This window comes from Ptychodera flava, chromosome 3 (genome assembly GCF_041260155.1).
Source record: "Ptychodera flava strain L36383 chromosome 3, AS_Pfla_20210202, whole genome shotgun sequence".
In the NCBI taxonomy this organism is placed as follows: Eukaryota; Metazoa; Hemichordata; class Enteropneusta; family Ptychoderidae; genus Ptychodera; species Ptychodera flava.
The window spans coordinates 12926908-12946723 of NC_091930.1; the positions used below are offsets into that span (position 1 = coordinate 12926908).

The 19816-nt window shown below is 39.1% G+C and overlaps 1 protein-coding gene across 1 annotated transcript; it reads left to right on the plus strand.

The window, feature by feature from the left end:
* Nucleotides 1-2482: 2482 nt before the first annotated feature.
* Nucleotides 2483-12018, plus strand: LOC139129580 (very-long-chain 3-oxoacyl-CoA reductase-like). The gene is made up of 8 exons (XM_070695223.1): nucleotides 2483-2801; nucleotides 4481-4603; nucleotides 6907-7079; nucleotides 7395-7474; nucleotides 8601-8682; nucleotides 9298-9363; nucleotides 9674-9823; nucleotides 10266-12018. Exons 1-8 carry the CDS (start codon nucleotides 2618-2620, stop codon nucleotides 10380-10382), a joined length of 975 nt encoding a protein of 324 aa, XP_070551324.1. The 5' UTR covers nucleotides 2483-2617; the 3' UTR covers nucleotides 10383-12018.
* The last annotated feature ends 7798 nt before the right edge of the window (nucleotides 12019-19816 follow it).

Below are 19816 nucleotides of genomic sequence, written 5' to 3' on the forward strand. Positions count from 1 at the left end.
GATTAAACACTTAGGGACCGACATTAGATCATCAGTCTACGTAACATAATCAATTTGCCTAGAATGATCATTATTTAGATCTATTATCAACACGATTGGAACTAATTTATTTGGGATAATTTGATGGTGAAGTAATGCCGATTTAATCCATAAATGTAATCTCATCTGCTTTTCTTTTTACATTACACACTCGTTTTTACGAGTAATTTGTATTATTGCAACATTCAACTATCTGGCACCTAACATTTTTGAGAAATTTAAAAAATATGAAATTCCAATTATCCCAAATTTGTTCCAATCGTGTTTATTTACTAAAGTCTTTATTAAGTTTATTGTGGTATTTGTGTAAATAAATGAAAACCCTGCTTAATACCTCAATTTTCAACGTTTTCCTAGATTTTGTCGTTCTCATTCACGTCTAAAAGTAAGAAAACATTATACCATGCACGGTTACAAGAAACCTAACCTAACCTAACCTTCTGACGTCGGGTGATCAGACTGCGGGCGTACACTTACATGGCAGCTTTGTATAATGCCAAACATGGCCTGAGCCGACACTGACACAATTCTAATCATTCAATTCAATTTAAACATCCTGGAAAGAAAATTTCGAATGAGTGCTAGTCAAAGTGTTGAAGGGAAAATCTGCAAATGTACTGAGTTCAGGCTAAGAACTCATCCACGGCCATCGGCAAATACTGTTATAAACTGGTCTAAACGGTAAAAGCAGTAAAATGAGTATCGGACCGTCAAAAGTATAACGCCTCGATCGCCCCTTGTATTTTCTAATTTGCACTTATCACGAGCACTTTCCCTAGATACTTCGTGTACCATTGATAAAATCTCAATGTGCACCAGTTGTGAACACCTAACTCGACACGTTTCGCGTTTCCCTGATTAAATCATTGAAGGCGCATTCTATCTGCATTCAAAATGCAGCCTGCATGTGTTTACTGCCAATGTCGTTCTTGACAACTGAATTCTAGTCCCGACGTTAGTTTATTTTTTTTTTGTTCGAGTGTCAGATAACTCGATTTCAACACACTTTCGGGGAAAAAGTAAGCATCCTTGAAAGCTGGTTTTCGAGAAGAAAAGGAGGAAAGTACCTCCCAAAAAATTTTGTTGATCACCATCACATTATCAATTCAACATGTTAATGAAAACAAATGACGAGTCTTTGATTAAGAATTTAGCTTTATTTATTTTTCACGCCTTCAAAATTAGAGACAAAGTGTGATTTTGAGAATTCAAATATGTTGTACTTCAATAATCTTTTCAAACTTGTTTTGTATGACTGATTGACACAGTATTTGGAAAACATATAAGGGCCGAAGGCCCATATTATGCGAAAATAGACATATAACACCTTTAAGGAGGATCTGATGGAAATTAAGCCTTATTGAACAAAATATACAGTTATTTTCCCTTTATTACAAATTAAATATTTTCAAATCACAAGTGTCACGGTGAAACGGCCACAGAAAATTAAAGTGAACGCAATTGGTACGCTGGGCTCTTCGGCGAGCATGCAATTTATCCCATGGATCGAGGTACCAGTTCGTACACAAGTTAAAAAAATTGTGTTTTCCGTGGTATGCCTCCGTAGAGTAGGTAGCTCGGAGGACCCCCGCGACCCCTCACCCCCTTACTGGCTCTGAGACTCATGAAATAGAATATATACTCAAATGTGTTTGAATATTTTCCCCAAAAAAAGTGTCTGGGGTCGTCGGGTTTTCTAGGGTTAGCTTAGGCCTACCGGAACCAGACACATTTTTGATTTGGCCTGTTGGTGTAGCTACCTCTATGGTTATCTTAATTACCGTGCCGTAGGGTGATTTTCAGAGAGCACAGTGCCGAAATTATAATTTGTAAAATGTCAATTGCTAAATCTTTTTATTACTCGATTTTAAGGAAGTTTATTAATGTTTCACTAGCACAATCACATGTCGACATTGCAGAATCTATTTCTCTTTACTCGCTAACACTTTCCATCATTTGGGAAAATGAGACAGTGATGCTTTGTAATCCTTTTTCTGTGTACACGCACGGCACAGAAATAATTGTCATAAAAACGTCATAATAACAGGCGTTACCCACTGACCGTTATCGTTAGGCCTACTGAGACAACCTGAACACAAGCGTGCTAGTATATGCCTAAGTAAGAGATTTTATTTCATGAAATCGTTCAGAAATCCAACAAGTCAGACGTGATCACCTTCAAAGTGTCGCATGTGCATGTGGTACACTGCCTGCGTAGCTTCATTTCATTACCTGCCTTTAATTGGCATTCTCGCGAGCACCACCTTTTTTTTCTGCTCCACGAGTAGCTGTTGCCACAGTCACTTGTGATCGGTCTATTCCGATCGGCGTCTATGCCCCCATAGACGTGCTGTTGCCGCAAACGGGCCAGTGCCCGGCCCAGCGATTTACGATAACACTGTCCCAGATCCAGAGGCCAAAGGTTATTGTACTAGCGCCCTCTAACGACTCTTGGCAACGTGTATGTTAATAAGCCACAATCACACCACCGGCGTCTCTCCCAGAACAGATCTTCCGTGGTACATCAATTTAGACGTTTTATCGACCAGTCGGTTTGCAAAGACGCAGCAATTTTAGCATGTCGCTCGATATTGGTAGTTCACTCGGCCGTCTTCAACCCCTGTTCACCATCGCAGGCCTTGTTAGCGTCTCTTATGTGACGCTAAAGGTAGCGTTTTGCACTTTGAACTTTGTCAAGGTGTTCGTTTTAAGTCCATTATTGAAATTACACGTGGATGTGAAGAAACTTGGACAGTGGGCAGGTAAGTTAGGAAATCCAGCAGCATGCTTGTGAACTACATGTAATATAGAAGTCGTGACAGTAGATTGTACGGTGCATGTACATTTCAATTCACCAGCTGGGCGGAGCGATGTATTCCCATGATGCATGTCTCTTCCATGTGTTTTGCAGGGTCAGTTTCAGTCGAACACCCTCCATGAAACGTCACACCCCACCAGAAATATTATGGTACTCTGTACAGGACGACACCTTTACAGTCCCAATCTACTGTAGATGTTAGTGGGGTAGAGGAACCGTGGCTGTGAAGTACACCTAAAATTGCATACATTTTACTGCTGGCCACCGATCTCCACCACAAGTTGTGTGAAAATATAGAGCCTCTGACCATGGGCCTCAAAGTTACGTCATGGATGTAAAATTTTTTACATCCATGGTACGTTCATACATGGTCTGTAGAGGGACCATGGTCATGGATGGTCTGACTGTCGGCAACTTTGGAGCAGGCAAAACAACTAGTCTTTCTGACAGGATGGAGAGAGTCTTTTTTTAACCCCCCATTTGTGTGGATGATGTTTTTAAACAGGGTCAATGGTACAAAAAAGGCAGACTGGACATGACAGTGTTACATCGTGAATATTATAAGTCAGTGCTGTATTGGGAAAAGCAAAATGAATTTTTAATTCTCACTTTATGTTTACACAGCACAGATTAAATTTGCAGGAACGATAAACCCCCAACAACTACTTGACTAAGTACTCTGCACCATGGCAACAAAGAAACTCCCCATGGCATATTAAGATACATGTACACAGTATGCAGATCTTCAACTCAGCCTGTACATGTGTAAACTGTATTGTTATTGTTGACATGTAAATTCTGGTCCAGATTAGAAATCATATGTAAATAATAACAGAGCATTTCACATTGATGCAATGTTGACAACGTACATAGTTGGTTTTTTTAACATGCTTTGGGGAGTAGAACAAGAATGAACAATATATTGACACACAAAACAAAAATAGGGAAAAATATCATGAAAAGTTACTGCTACTGGTCCTATAATGGGACAATGACAATTGTTTGACAATAGTTAGTGCATATATGAAGTGAACTGGACAAAATCGAGTGGTACTATACCGTCACTGGGTGTGATTTATTGCTAATATTATATCATAACAGTATATTGAAATTCTGACATGGAATGTCGAAATAGGATTTTTGCTCTTTCCGAAAGCTTGCGCATGTTCTAACCATGGTACCTCACGAATATACAATGGTTCTTTTCGTGTCTCGGCCAATCAGATCACTGCATTTGTGCCACGATATACTGGTATGATATACAGGGTATTGCAACGTAATTTTGGAAGTACCGTAGAAGAAACTATATTGCACAAACAACATCAAAATTCTGGAAAATACACTAACAGCTTGATTGAACTTTTAACCCTTTTACCACCGTGGTTTGAACTGATCCCATTGTTTTTCTATGGTAAAGTTGGACCTCTAGAGAGGGACATGGGGGTGGAAGGGTTCATTACAGTGAAATTCTATTCATTTATCTGATACCTGCCTACAATGACAAAGAAACCTATAAGTATTACTTGGACACATACAATTATGATAATCTCTTTCGACCAATGCAGTACTGAGTAGATTCTCAAACATTTATCTCATCATATATGAACTTTGACCTCTCTTCAGCTGTGACTGGCTGTACAGATGGCATTGGTAAAGCTTATGCGGAAGAGTTGGCCAGTAAAGGACTTAACATAGTGCTGTTGAGTCGATCTCAAGAAAAACTTGAGAGAGTTGCCAAGGAGATTGGTAAGTTTTGTATAAAGGGAGGAAGTTATGGCAACTGTGTCTGTGTGACTTTCTTGTTTAAGCCTTTGAGAACCATAATTTTCCCCAACAAATTTTAGTACAACATTTTACCAGTTTTTGCAAATTTTCTGTAATTTCTTAGATAATTTTGGACCAAATAGAAATATTATTTAATTTGTTACAGTTTTTAGTCCCCACGGACACCGTCCGGGGGACTTATAGGTTTGGTCATGTCCGTGCGTGCGTGCGTGCGTGCGTCCGTCCGTCCGTTCACGCAGATATCTCAGAGATGCTCAGGTCAATTTCTTTCAAACTTTGCACAAGGATAGTACCCTACCCCATACAGATGCACGTCGATTTGTTTCACAATGCGATCAAATTTGGCCGTGTTAGAGGACTTTTTAGTTTTCACCTCCATAGACTCCCATGTATAAGGCAGTCTGCATAGACTCCCATGTATAAGGCAGTCCATAGACTCCCATGTATAAGGCAGTCCATAGACTCCCATGTATAAGGCCAAGAAAAATAAAAATTTAGTTTCTCATCGTATTCATATTGCAAAAAGGATGCAGTGACACAGTTTTTAGTCCCTACGGACGAAGTCCAGGGGGCTTATAGATGGGGTCATGTCCGTCCATGAGTCCATCCATGAGTCCATCCGTTCACGCAGATATCTCAGATATTTTGACAAAATGTCGCGTGACCTTGGTGACCTTTGACCTCAAATATATATATATGTCCATAACTCGGTAACCACAAGTGCTACACACCCTTCATATTGGTATGATGGGACAGCTTATGAAGCCACATATCCTCATTAATTATGTGCATATCTAATTTTGAGTGAGCCAATAGAGCTAGAGGTCCGATTTTTGGTATATAGGGATAACTTAGCAATACTTTTTTTTTTTCAAAATGTCACGTGACCTCGATGACCTTTGACCTCAAATATACATATTTGTCCATAACTCAGTAACCACAAGTGCTACACCCTTCATTTATAGTATGATGGGACAGCTTATGATGCCACATATTGTACCTTATCAATTATGCGCATATCTAATTTTGAGCGAGCAATAGAGCTAGAGGTCTGATTTTTGGTATATAGGGATAACTTAGCAATACAATTTTTTTGACAAAATGTCATGTGACCTCGGTGACCTTTGACCTCAAATATACATATTTGTCCATAACTCAGTGACCACAAGTGCTACACCCTTCATATATGGTATGATGGGACACCTTATGACGCCACATATTGTACCTCATTAATTATGTGCATATCTAATTTTGAGCGAGTCAATAGAGCTAGAGGTCTGATTTTTGGTAAATTGGGATAACTTAGCAATACAATTATTTTGACAAAATGTCACGTGACCTCGATGACCTTTGACCTCAAATATACATATTTGTCCATTACTCAGTAACCACAAGTTGTACACCCTTCATATATGATATGATGGAGACCTTATGATGCTTCAAACTGTACCTCATTAATTATGCGTATATCTAATTCTTAGCAAACCCATAGAGCTGGATGTCTGTCATACATATGCACATAGATTTGTTCTGTGATACTATCCAATAAGGCCGCCATGTGGCCATTTTATTACGATTTTTTCATCTCCTGAACTACAGCTCAGACATGTATCAAGCGAATTTATTCAAAAGTATTTTATCACAGACCTAATGAAGAGGACTCTATCCTCTCTGAGGACCTATAATCAAAGTACCCATTAACAAGTGGGGACTGTGTCATCAACGATGACTTGTTTATCAAAATTTTGGGAAAAATCTGAAAAAAGATTCCTAGAGTATATTTTATAAAGGTGACGAAAATTGACAAAATTTATTCCGCGCAAGAATCACATCACATAGCTGCAACATTTAAATTTTACAATGTACATTATGACAAACGTCTTTTGACATCCATCACACACCAACATACCTTGGATACTGTGTTTATATCAGTCCTGTGGAATGTTTTATCAATTGTTTTCACAGTACTGAGTATACAGAGAGCAGCATTTCATTGCCGGAAACTACAATTTTTAAGAAAGTTTATTTCCAAATGAGTAGTAATGAAAAATGTACACAGACTGAAAGAAATATAACTCTGACCTACATTCCCGTATTGCTTAAGCGTTTTTAGTTTCTATTTAATCTCACATGTTTGTTTGAGACTACTTCTCTAAAAGAAAAGACAATAAATAGTTTATGACATCACTGTTGTATGGCGCCCTCTACAGGCCTAGTTGAGCCAGACTGATTTACCGGTCATTTCTGTTGCCCTCCTCTTTCAGAAGCAAACTACAATGTTCAGACTAAGATCATCGTTGTGGACTTTGCACAAGGACCAGGAGTCTACGAGAACATTGAAAAGGAAATGGCAGGCTTGGAAGTTGGTGTTTTGGTCAACAACGTCGGCATGGCATCAGTTGTTGAGTACTTTGCAGAAACAGCAGACTTGGAACAGGTTTGTGTGTTCACAAGGGTTTTTGTTTGATTCTGTTAGACCAGGGATGCCATAGCAAAGTTAACGAAGTAGCTAACAAAACAAAATCACCGAATCGAGAAAAAAAGTGGTTTCAAGTGAAATAGAATCACATCATGTGATAGACACTTGTTTATAGTTCCCTTGATTCCATCCATCCACAGCAGAGGGAATGGCACAAAAATCATATTTTTTGGACAATATATGGGATACTTCCTATTGCTGTCTGTTTAAGTAGAACGCAGGCCATGGTTTATTTTTTAACGTATATAACTTTGACTCTCTTCAAATTTTCAGTACATCACCAACATCATAAATGTGAATATCCTAGCTGCCACTCAGATGACAAGAATTGTTCTCCCAGCCATGGTTGAAAAGTACGTATCATCATCAATTTTAGCTTTTTAAATTGTATTTAACCCTTTTCCTGCCAGACAGTATCACTTCCCATCAGCCAACTCAGTGAAAAGCTGTATTGAGCCAAAACCATACGTATTTCTACCCATTTGGCTTAGTCTGTGCTTTAGTCCATAAAAATCTTGTTTACAGTATCTATGATTTCAGGGGCCTTCAAATGTTCAATTTTTTGTTAAAATGCACCAAATGGGACATATTGTGCTTCATTAGTTTTAACGAACTTCACCTGATGGTGAAATATGAACTTGGCAGGAAAAGAGTTTTGCATGGACCAGCGGCTGTAAATTTCAATCATTTTTTCACTTTTTTTTGTTTTTAACCTCAACTACAGTTGTGTTTCTCTCAAATCATGTTGCGATGCATAGCTCGTCAACTCAGCTTGCACATGTGTAGACTGCATTGTTATTGTTGACAAGTGAATTGTGGTCTAGACTCAAATTCAAATGTAAACCATATACGTACACTTGTAGATCAGTGCTGTTTCAACAAGCTAAATAGAAATAAGAGCAAGAATTTGCGCTTGCCATACAGAATAACAATAGTGAGAAAACCTGAAAAACTACAGTTATTGACCATTTAATCCCTTACAAAAGTAACACCCAAACTTGGTAGATAGGAAAACCTGTTCTTGGTACCAGTACGTTTGATGCAAATTTGACCGAAATTGAATGAAGTGTTGATATTTGTTTAATGCAATACAGACATTCTGATAAACTTCTGATGCATCTTTCATGTATCTAGTACTACCGAATGGTACCTGATATATTTTAATATTTCATCCCCGCAATTTTTGTTGCAACAGATGCACTGAGTGTGTTGATTGTTGATGTCTCTGAAAACACACTTATCCTCATTTGGTCTGACTTTTTTGACAGTGCAAATTTCTTTATGCCGTTGGTAGTCAAGAAATTGATCAACTTTCCTGTCGATATGAGATCTTTGCTGTAAGGAAGAGTATAAAATCCTTATTTCACGCAAGGTAGAAGCAGATATGACCAAGTACAAGCACTAACCTTTAACCTCTAACCCCTAACCTTAGTTATCGATTGGTTGGTTTACAATTTCACTGTTTTGTTCTGGTTCCAGGAGAAAAGGAGTAATTATGAACATCTCATCTGCATCTGGAAAAGTTCCCACAGGTCTTTTGAGTGTGTATTCAGCAACCAAGGTATGAAACTTGATTTGATAGCAACTAAGGTATGAAACTAGACTTGATAGCAGTGATAGCAGTGTCGAATGGAAGTAACATGTTTGAAATTTTGTTGTTGTTTTTGTTTCATCGTTTTTTCTTTGCTGTCACCTGAAAGTGCACCTTGCTGCCATCTTCTCAGTCCCTGAATTTTTATTCAGATTCCTGCATTACTTTACTTAACCCTTTGCACCCTGAGCCCCTGGTACTCTATGACGTCATCGGACATTTCTGTCCGAGCCGGGTTCAAAGGGTTAAAAGGTTATGCATTTTCTGTCAATTTGTGATTCATATATTCTTTAAATCTCTTACAACTTTGGCATAATTGATGTGCTGGCCGTGATCACATTTGAATCCACTGAGAACATGAATCCAAGTACAGTTTGTTACCACTGACATAAATTTTGCATTTGATCCCACAAGAATACATGTGTGAGTATCTTTTTCTGACTTTATGATTTCAAGTTTAATATGAATATCATTGTTTATCACTGTGTCATGAATGTGATTTGAATCATTCCACAGGATTCTGCAAATTTTATGCAGAATTCTCATGGATTCTGAAGGAATCTGATTCCATTTCTAATTCCACAGGCGTACATGGATTTCTTTTCACGCGCACTTCATACTGAATATGAATCCAAAGGCATCACAGTGCAGGTAACTAAAAATAATTTGTAGCTGTCATGGAGATTACCACTTTATTTAGTTTTTTATCACTTTAATAAATCAATGATATACACATTTCCACGAACAATGTTGATCTAGTCTCCAAGGTTGACAAGTGAATGACTTAAATCTAGTATCATTTTTTCCCGAGGTATGCTTGAGAGAAATTCGTTTTTAATAATGTTGAAGTACTTTCAGTTGGATATTTCCAATCTTGCACATGCAAAACTTAAGATTTCAAAATTATGAAATGAAAAAAATTTCTTAACACTGCTAGGTTATTTGTCCTTTGTATCAACAGTCAGTTATGCCGTATTTTGTGTCCACCAACATGACAAGGAACATGAGAACCAGTATAACGGTACCTAATTCCAAGCAGTACGTCAAACAGGCCTTGGCAACTGTTGGTGTGGAGAACAGAACCCATGGATATTATTCTCACGCTCTGCAGGTAAGTTACAATGACGAAACATTTTGTTTGCACGTTTATCCAGGATCATCATTCTATAAGAGTGAAGAGGGCACATTCATTTTATGGTAGAATGCACCTCGGGGACAGATATATCGACTCTCAATCTTTTACAATTCTTTTCTGATCTACCACTTGTAGGGGCTCATTTTAAAGCTCATGGAGAAAAAACCATTTCCATGGTCTTAGTTTTTCAAAAATCAAAAATTTATTTTCCCCATAGAGTTAACACAGGGATGGCGGCCATTTTGAATTTCAAGTTATCAGTAAATGTTAGGTAATTCGTTTCTCTAGTGTACCAAACTTTGCACTTTGAGCCGTGTAGTTAGAGAAAAGAGTTTCAATCATGTTACCTTTTCTGTCAGTGAAAACATGGCCACCAATTAATAAGATAACTGTTCTTGTCTGTCTTTTCCATTCACAGGGGTTGATATTTGATATTCTACCCACCTGGCTCTCCATGAAGTTGGTGTTCTCTGAGTTGAAGAAAACGCGCGCCCGTGTCTTGAAAAAGAAAGCTGGTGGCAAAAAAACACACTAGCCAAATATTACACACCTGTGCTCACTACAGAAGTTCCCTGTTGGTCTGTAGTTTTTTTGTTAGTGAACATTGCACCTCTTGTCAATCAAAGCACAACTTTAATTCCTGCAGCTTAGAATTATGATAAAAAACATAGCTTTTACAACTTTGTAACAAATTTTCATGATTGCAAGCAATTTTTTCTCATAGCTTAACTCACAGAATTTTTTTTTATTCTTCCCTTTGTATTGTAAAATTATATTTTAATTGTAGATCATTTTTATATAATTTTTGCAACCTTGAAAAATTGTGTTTTAATAATACATTTTTGTTTACGCAATCATTGTTTTTCTTAATACTGTCAAAGGCATTAACACAAGGCATTAATAGGTAATGGATATTCTTTTTACTTTCAGTAAATGCCTGTGGTCTGACCATGACATTGAATATTACAAATTAAAATGCAAAACAACCAACAATAGCAAATGCAACTCTTTGTTTAGGCACCATTGAGTTATTTAGTTGGGGTACTTGCTATCAGAGAATAAATGAACTTGAGACCTGGTAGGTCCAGAACAGCAAACTCACTGTCACTGTGTTCAAACCTCCATCACGTTTCAAGTTCAATTCTATCTCGGCTGTGCGTGAGACTCTTGAGGGTAACTTTGACCCGTTCAGTTTTGTTTTGTTGAATTGCATCAGCGTGTTACAAATACGGATAACTTTGACCTTTGAAACCATTCAAAGCAGGATCACCCCTAATTTTGTCAGCAACCAGCCAAGTATTTTATGGGAGATATTGTCTTCTGCCACACCATATGATACATGAAGGACCACACTATCAATCAGGGATTTGTTTTAAATTGTGCAATAATTGGCACGGTTAATATTCATAAAGAGCCACTGATAAAAATTCTCAACCAGACAGGACAAGGCTAGAATTCATGATTTAGTTCTTCTTGAATCCACTCTTTTTGCGTGTTACCATGACGTCACAGTTAGAGTTCTTTCTTACACTATCGCAGCAGGATTTTCAAAATCAAACACACGATATCAGATGGTGGTTTTAGTTCTCAGAGCTAGGAAACTGGCATTTAAACTCTGTAATACAGGTCAGGTAGTGTTGAAAATGTCTACTGAACTACATTCACAGAGAATGTCAGCTCAAACTTTTTGTCATGCAATGAAAATTTCTGCCTGTTTATCCAATGCAGAGGTTTTTTATCTGCCATTACTGGTAACAAATGCACATTGTTGCATTATCACTTTGCATTGACTGACATTAACTGTTCCTTTGTATGTCAAAGGTCGTCATCGACTCATTACTTTCTTACAATGCAAGGAGATATGTTTGGCATTGTTTGTTACGCCAGTACCAGAGCTGTGGACTGCACCTACAAAAAATTATTTTTGACTGGTGTGCAAGAGAATTGTAAAGCTATAATAGTTTTCATCATAATACTAATATGAAATATGTACCAAAAATGGTTTTACACAAACACTTGACTTTGTTTGAATGTTAAAATGTCATTCTCAGGAAAAAAATGTTATTTCAACCAGAATGTCAGTTATGGCCAATTTCACTTTTGCAATTAAATCCAACACTTGTTAAGTTTCTGATAAAGTGTCTGCAATAAACATGAGCATAATACTTGAATGTACGTTGTCTTGTTTGTCTCTTGTCACACTTCTCTAACATCTGAAAGATGAATTGCTCTCTGTTTATGGCTTTGCAATCACAGAAATTGGGTGCACTATTATGTAGAGGAACAGGTAAGGCAAATAAAGAGTGTTTTGTTTCCTGTCATTGCGCACATCATGTGAAAACATGCACCTCACAACTTTATTTTAAGTTTTGAAAAAAGAAAAATCATGAAAATTATAAGATTAAAAGAGCTTTAAAATGACACTAGCAGAGAAATAACATTGGCATTGAACTCATGTTATGGATCAGTTCATATGTTCAATAAATGGTCAGAAATATTCATCAGGTTTATGTTTCTTTCAGTGGCAGCCATCTTACTTTATTGGCCATTTTTTAGTTCGAAAGAAAGAGGAAAAAAATTGCATGACAGCATCATTTGTGACTCCAAGGACAAGAGACTTTTTTGCCTAACCGGGAGTATTGTTGGGCACAAAGAAGGCCGTGGCACTTGTTTATCAGGAAATTCTGTGTCTAGAAAAAATCAAACTGAGAACTGCAACTCTCCATGACCTGATGAGGGCTATCTGCAACTACGCCTCACCCTGCATTGATGATACAGTGTGCTTGAACAACAGTCAGGGATCAGCCATTAAACCTTAGGAGGGGTGGCGAGAATGAACAAATTGCAAATTACATTTCACTTCCTCGAGACTACATTTTTGACAAAATTGGCAGAGTATTTTTTCCAGAAGTGCATTTTTTCAATAATGACAATAATCTGTTTTGCAGAAGTATCAAGACAACAACAGTGTTTATGCCCACAAATGCTGCTTTTTCAAAATCCACCCCAACCCCATTTTGATCACCCCCTTCGTGTATGCAGAAGTCAATCTCTCAGTGCCTCACAATCGTGAACGATACAGTCACGTCTTTATTTTCTTTCTCTGCCTCATGAGGGCATTTGTCTCATCCACAACTCGTCAGCATGTTCCAAGACGCCTAGCAATGTTGTCATGAGTTTCCGAAATTAAAACGTAAAACCTACGCCCATGTCAAAATTCGATCCAGAAAGAGCAAATTTTATTCCACATCGTTATGTCAATACCATGGATCATTTCTGACAAAAAATTACTCGGTGTCTCCGGTAAGTAGCGAGGTATGCAAAAGTAAGCTTTATTTTATGTATAGGATAAAGCCCGAGTACAAGGGCTCTTCTGGTATATAAAGTCCAACCTAGACTCTCCACAGTCGCTGTGCCTTGTTTTGTGCGCGCCGCGATGGGCCTGCATTCGAAGGCTGTGCAGCTGTGAGCACGCGCTGCCAGACACAGCGACTGTCCGTTCTTGCAAGTATATGAATATTCATAAGGGTAGTGACGTCAAAAGAAACACCTATCTAACTGGGCGGAGAGAATATATACTAGTAGCTGGTAGACCTATATACGCGGTATGTTTTTATTTTTCATTTTTAATTTTATTTGGCTATGGTACTTGTCTTTTTATTTTGATTAACGGATGTGCGGAGTTCTATAAGTACCCGGATCAGGCAGAAATCCGACCGGTCGCTTGCAAGAACGTCCAGACCCTGGGATTCGCGTCGCGTCTCTGAAGGGCGCGCGCGTGTTCCAACAGGGAAGAACGCGAATCGCAGGGTCTCTGCCAGACTAAGTCCAACCCAACGATAAAATGTCGAGGCCGCAGGCCGAGACATTTTATCGTAGGGTTGGACTAATACACCAGAAGAGCCCGAGTACGAGGGTTTTATCCGACTTAAAAACTATCGCCCCTAACTGATATATTTTCGTTTTCAATGTGTTTACGTCAACCTTCCCCTTTGTCAATGTAACATGTTTAGGATATGAATTAAAACTTTTATTTGTGAAATAGCCTTCCAATGTAATGGAACATCCGATAAATGCCCTAGGGCACATTAGTTTAAATGCCCTTGGGCACATTAGTTTATGTTTGTACCACAGCAGATTTTGTGTTGCAGCTGGTTTCCGCTGTTTTACCAAATTTGAATATTAAAACGTACCAGATGTCTACAGAATATGACATGTTCACTTTTGATTGGACAGTACTTTACTACGGCGCTATCATTCGTTTCTGGAATTTGATGACCAAGGCTTTACGAGTAAATAAAACACCCTGAATTGAGCACTCTGATTGGTCAATCAACAGTAAATAGTTTTTAAATAGATGAAATATGGCGCGTAATGCATGCCAAAATTAACATCCGTTTTCTTACACCACTGACCGAATTTTTCCACTAGTCATCCACATTCGGCTTGCCGATTTCTGAACCCACTCACTGAATTATTCAAGTGGTTAGCGATTTCTGACCCACTTACTGCATCCTTCACGTGGTCAGCGTTTTCTGAACCCACTCACTTACATTCAAGTGGTTAGCGATTTCTGAACCCACTCGCTGAATTCTTCATGTGGTCAGCGATTTCTGAACCCACTCACTGAATTCTTCATGTGGTCAGCGTTTTCTGAACCCACTCACTTACATTCAAGTGGTTAGCGATTTCTGAACCCACTCTCTGAATTCTTCATGTGGTCAGCGATTTCTGAACCCACTCACTGAATTCTTCATGTGGTCAGCGTTTCTGAACCCACTCACTGAATTCTTCATGTGGTCAGCGTTTTCTGAACCCACTCACTGAATTCTTCATGTGGTCAGCGTTTTCTGAACCCACTCACTGAATCCTTCAACTGGTTAGCGATTTCTGAACCCACTCACTGACATTCAAGTGGTTAGCGATTTCTGAACCCACTCGCTGAATCCTTTAACTAGTTAGCGATTTCTGAACCCACTGACCGAATCCTTCAAGTGGTCAGCGATTGCTGAACCAACTCACCGAATCCTTTGACTACTTGCCTACATTCCGCTAGGCACCTCAGCAGACTTGATATTTTTTTCTATCATAATCCGGTCACTCAAAAAGAGACCCGTCAAATTCACTCACGGATTCTTAAGGTGGCTGACCATTACGCTAGGGGGTCTTTATCAAAGCTTGTAAGATGTGACCCGGAAATGAATCTAATAGATACTGAATCGCATGGTTCGCATGCCCAGCCCGCCTCACAAAACGTGTACAATGAACAGTAAAAGGAGTGAAAAATGACTTCTTGTCCGGACCAGAAGTCAGGCTTTCTTGACACACAAGACGAAACGTAATGACACCACCGTCAATCTACCCAAGCACAGTCCCTCTATAGATAGAGGGACTGTGACGCAAGTTTTGTTTTACTGTGGCGTCCATAGAAACCTATGCTCTTCGAAAAGGTCTGGTCAATCGAAACTGGAGACTCAGCCAAAGACGCGCAAAAGTTCGGCGAAATACTGGAAAGATATAAATATGTAGGTGTTTACAGATTTTCCGACTATAATGAGCCGTGCAAACAAACGTCTTGAACAGCTAAAGTAACGATGGATGGAGGCAGTCGATTGTAAGCTTCATGCAAGGCATTGCACGTTGTGACCGACGGTACGGAGATCAAGTTTGCTGAATGAATTGAGAGAGAAAACATATATAAATAAAAATTCAATACTTCACCATCGTAATCATTGAACTAGTCGTTTCTTCCATTATGCAGTATTATGAAAATGTCGTTGAAAATAAATGACGGGACTGCTTCTGCTCTGTCTACTCAAACGAAGTTTGGTGTACGGCCGGCGGGCTACGCTGTATGTACAGGATAGGCAATACATGTACAGCCCATCAACTTCGCATATCGTTGCCGTAATTGAAAATGCATAGAAAGGAACAAATTATATCTTGAATACAGTATAAAAGTCTTACTTAGTAAATTTAAAAGTATTTCCAAATAATATCAAACGTAACGGGTATCTATTAATCCTCATAAGGACTACCGTAGTACAATAACCGGCTAGATGCGAGCACAACATTAATGGCGCCCCAGGCATGTTAGAAGTTCGAACACAAGAGAGATCCCGGCCGGCCTCACTGCAAAGTCGTCCCCGTGCACACCCGGCCCAACAGAAAACTAACCTCTTGGTTTGATTCTGTTGTTTACTTATTTTTTAAAGAATTCATGACACATATATCTGCACAATTTGCTTAGGCTGTAGTCTAGAGACGTTCGGAGTGAGCTATGGCGTACCGCTAAGCATGGACGTAGCCTAATATTCGGTCCATGCGTAAGGCAGGCCCCAAATAACGTTCTGGCTATCGACACGATGATCGTGTTGGTAAGCAAGAAAAAGCACCTTATCGACACAATCATGATACTTGCCATTAAATGCAAATTGTACACTTATGTCACCATTTTGCTGTAGGCTATCAGATGGTCTCAAATGTATGGCTTTCGTGTTGAAAGAGTTTCCTCGTCTGACAAAAAGTGTGTTCTCAATAATTAGCCTTAGACCCACGTGTTCAATTGACAATTGAATTGCTGACATCGCTTGCTAAAATCCTATCGCTGTTTCATAATAAACAACCAATGAAATCGTGTTCGCGATCTCAATTTTCACGTTTTCGAGACTCAAACTGCCCCCCTAAAATGAATTCGAGAACATATACAAACAAAATTGCAGCTTCAAACATACAACAACATGAGGTGTGTGGATTAATGCTTCCCCCCTCCCCCCAGCAAGTGTGTTCGAATCCCACTCAGGATGAACAATTTTTTCTTTTTTCTCTTTCATTCTTTCCGTTATTTTGTAATTTTTCTCTTCTCTCACCCTCTTTTTTCCGATTGTTCTCTTTTCTCGTTACAATCATTGCATATTGACAATGTCCGCTGATCTTTGATGGAGATTCAGAACTTTAAATTTACAAAGTATCATGCCTTTAGCTATAAGGAAGACAAGTGCGCGGATACACATTAAAGTAAATTTACTTGCCCAAAGTTCTGTATCCTCTGAAACACAGTAACAGTACGTTTTTAAACAGAGGAGAACAAAATAAAATCATTCGCAGGTCATTCAGCCAGCGACCGTGGACATTTGCCCGGGCAGGGCGCGGCATGGCCCCAGGAATTTTTTGGGACTGTTGGCTGATGAGAGCCTCTTATTATACGACACTTAACTATTCTAAGGTCTTAAAATACGTTAAGAACATTTCCTTTTATCGTTTCCTAGGAATGTTCCTTGTTTTAACTTAGTTATACCACTCTCCGCCTCGTGCCCATTGTTCTAACCATGCTCTCTTATTTCCATAACCGAATATTTTACTGTATACCACCTGGCTTTCTTTTGTTTAAAAGTGTCCGATTTACAAGTTCTTTTGTTTAAAAGTGTCCGATTTACTAGTAAATCGGACAGTTCTTTTGTTAAAAACTGTCCGGTTTACTAGTAAATCGGACACTTTTAAACAAAAGAGCTTGTGAAATGGACACTTTTTCAACAAAAGAAAGTCACGTGGCGACGAGTTAAAAAAAAACAAATGCGAGACATCATACCAGAAGAAATTTATTTCACCATCAAGTACAGAGTAAAAACACTTTAAAAGAATCACCGGACTGAATTAATTTTGCACGACTGTACGTCTCAAAATCAATTACAGGTCACCGTGAAATAACGGTATTGATTGCAAATATCACTTCTGTGTTAAGGTTATTGTCATCACGATCATTCGAAGCTGAAATTTAAGATTTCAAAGTCAGTTATCAACACTGAATGTAGAGGTTTCAATCGCCTTTGGTAAAGTTAAATCTAGCTACAGGCAGTTAAATTACGATATTCAATTACCATATTGTCGTTTTTCTGAAACCGTACGATGACGAGAGCTGTACTTCCATGCGAGCGATCACTCGTGCAAGGCATGCTGCAAGACGTATACATGTGCGTTGTCAACAAACCCGCGCGGCAATCTAACTCGATCGGGCAGTATTTAGCGTTTGTATGTCACTATATACAGAAGCACAAATTTGGCTTATTTCTTCACTGAACAACATTTCAAGATGGATGAAAGGGAATAACATGTAATTTCGAACAAAAAAGGTTAAAAGTTAAAAAATAATGGGGCTTTAAGGCCTGGAAGAAAAACTAAAATAAAAATAATCCACTGACAGAGTGTGTTAGTTGACGTAAACACACTTGTTGTCGACGTAAAACTCAGAGGTCAAAGTAAATTTCGACCCCTTAGCATTCTAATAAAAATTGACACCACAATTTTTGTGACGACATTTGACGTAGGCATGACGCTGTGTGACGTAGGGGTCTTGTTTCGTGTCATAAGTAGAAACTAATGAAGTTGAGCTTAGGGAGTTCAGTACTTGAAGAATTCAGTGACTTGGTTCAGAAATCGCTAACCACTTGAAGGATTCAGTGAGTGGGTTCAGAAATCGCTGACCACATGAAGAATTCAGCGAGTGGGTTCAGAAATCGCTAACCACTTGAATGTCAGTGAGTGGGTTCAGAAATCGCTAACCAGTTGAAGGATTCAGTGAGTGGGTTCAGAAAACGCTGACCACATGAAGAATTCAGTGAGTGGGTTCAGAAAACGCTGACCACATGAAGAATTCAGTGAGTGGGTTCAGAAAACGCTGACCACATGAAGAATTCAGTGAGTGGGTTCAGAAAACGCTGACCACATGAAGAATTCAGCGAGTGGGTTCAGAAAACGCTGACCACATGAAGAATTCAGTGAGTGGGTTCAGAAATCGCTGACCACATGAAGAATTCAGCGAGTGGGTTCAGAAATCGCTAACCACTTGAATGTAAGTGAGTGGGTTCAGAAATCGCTGACCACGTGAAGGATGCAGTAAGTGGGTTCAGAAATCGCTAACCACTGAATAATTCAGTGAGTGGGTTCAGAAATCGGCAAGCCGAATGTGGATGACTAGTGGAAAAATTCGGTCAGTGGTGTAAGAAAACGGATGTTAATTTTGGCATGCATTACGCGCCATAGATGAAAAACACTTTCCCACCAACATCATTATTGTCGTCATCTCCTTGTTTTGTTTCCTCTCATGTTACTGAAGTACAGACCTGGAGCACTACGTAGCTACATAAGTACCATAGACATACGCTTACGCTTCTCTCATACGGTACATGCTGTTAGATTGGCCCTCAGTCGCTGGGTTTACTCGGCAGCAGTTGCTGGCTGTGGGCCAACGAGTTAACCACAGGATCTACGCAACAGTCTACCAGTTAGTGCGACGGTCTGCTAATGTTCAGTCCTTTAATTTATTCTGATTTGATATGTATATGCCCAAGGCCAGACATGCAGCAAGTTACAGGCGGTAGTTAGCTAGGTAGTCTGCTAAATCGATCGATTTTCGGCTCCATCTATCTATCCCGTAATCGATATGCACGCCACTGCAACCTACTGCATTAAAAGAAGTATTTCTGCAGAATTTGATAGACAAATCGTGACAATATCTGATGTTTTACTACTTCAACCAGGATATACAGTTATTGCAAAATCGAGTTGTAAAAGCTGCCCACATTTAATAACAGGCGCTCCTTAGCTGGGTAGTCTGCTAAGGAGATCAATTTTCGGATCGATCTATTGATCCCGTATTGATATGCCCGCCACTGCAACCTAAATACTCACAAGGTGTGCAACAGAATCACTCAAAAAACACACCACCCGATTTGTCAACTGGCCGTGCGCTCGCACAAAACATTCACAACTACACTCCCATATACCTAGTTGGATCACTAATTTAACCATCTCCATGAAAATCACACTGATGAACGTGTTACTCGCATCATCTTGAAGAAATCGGCCGTGTTTTGATACCAAGCGAGGTGAAATGCAGCCTGCAGAACGATTCTACCATACGATGTCATTTTTTCCACTGCTGATTTGCTAATCAACGGCCAAAACGAAGGT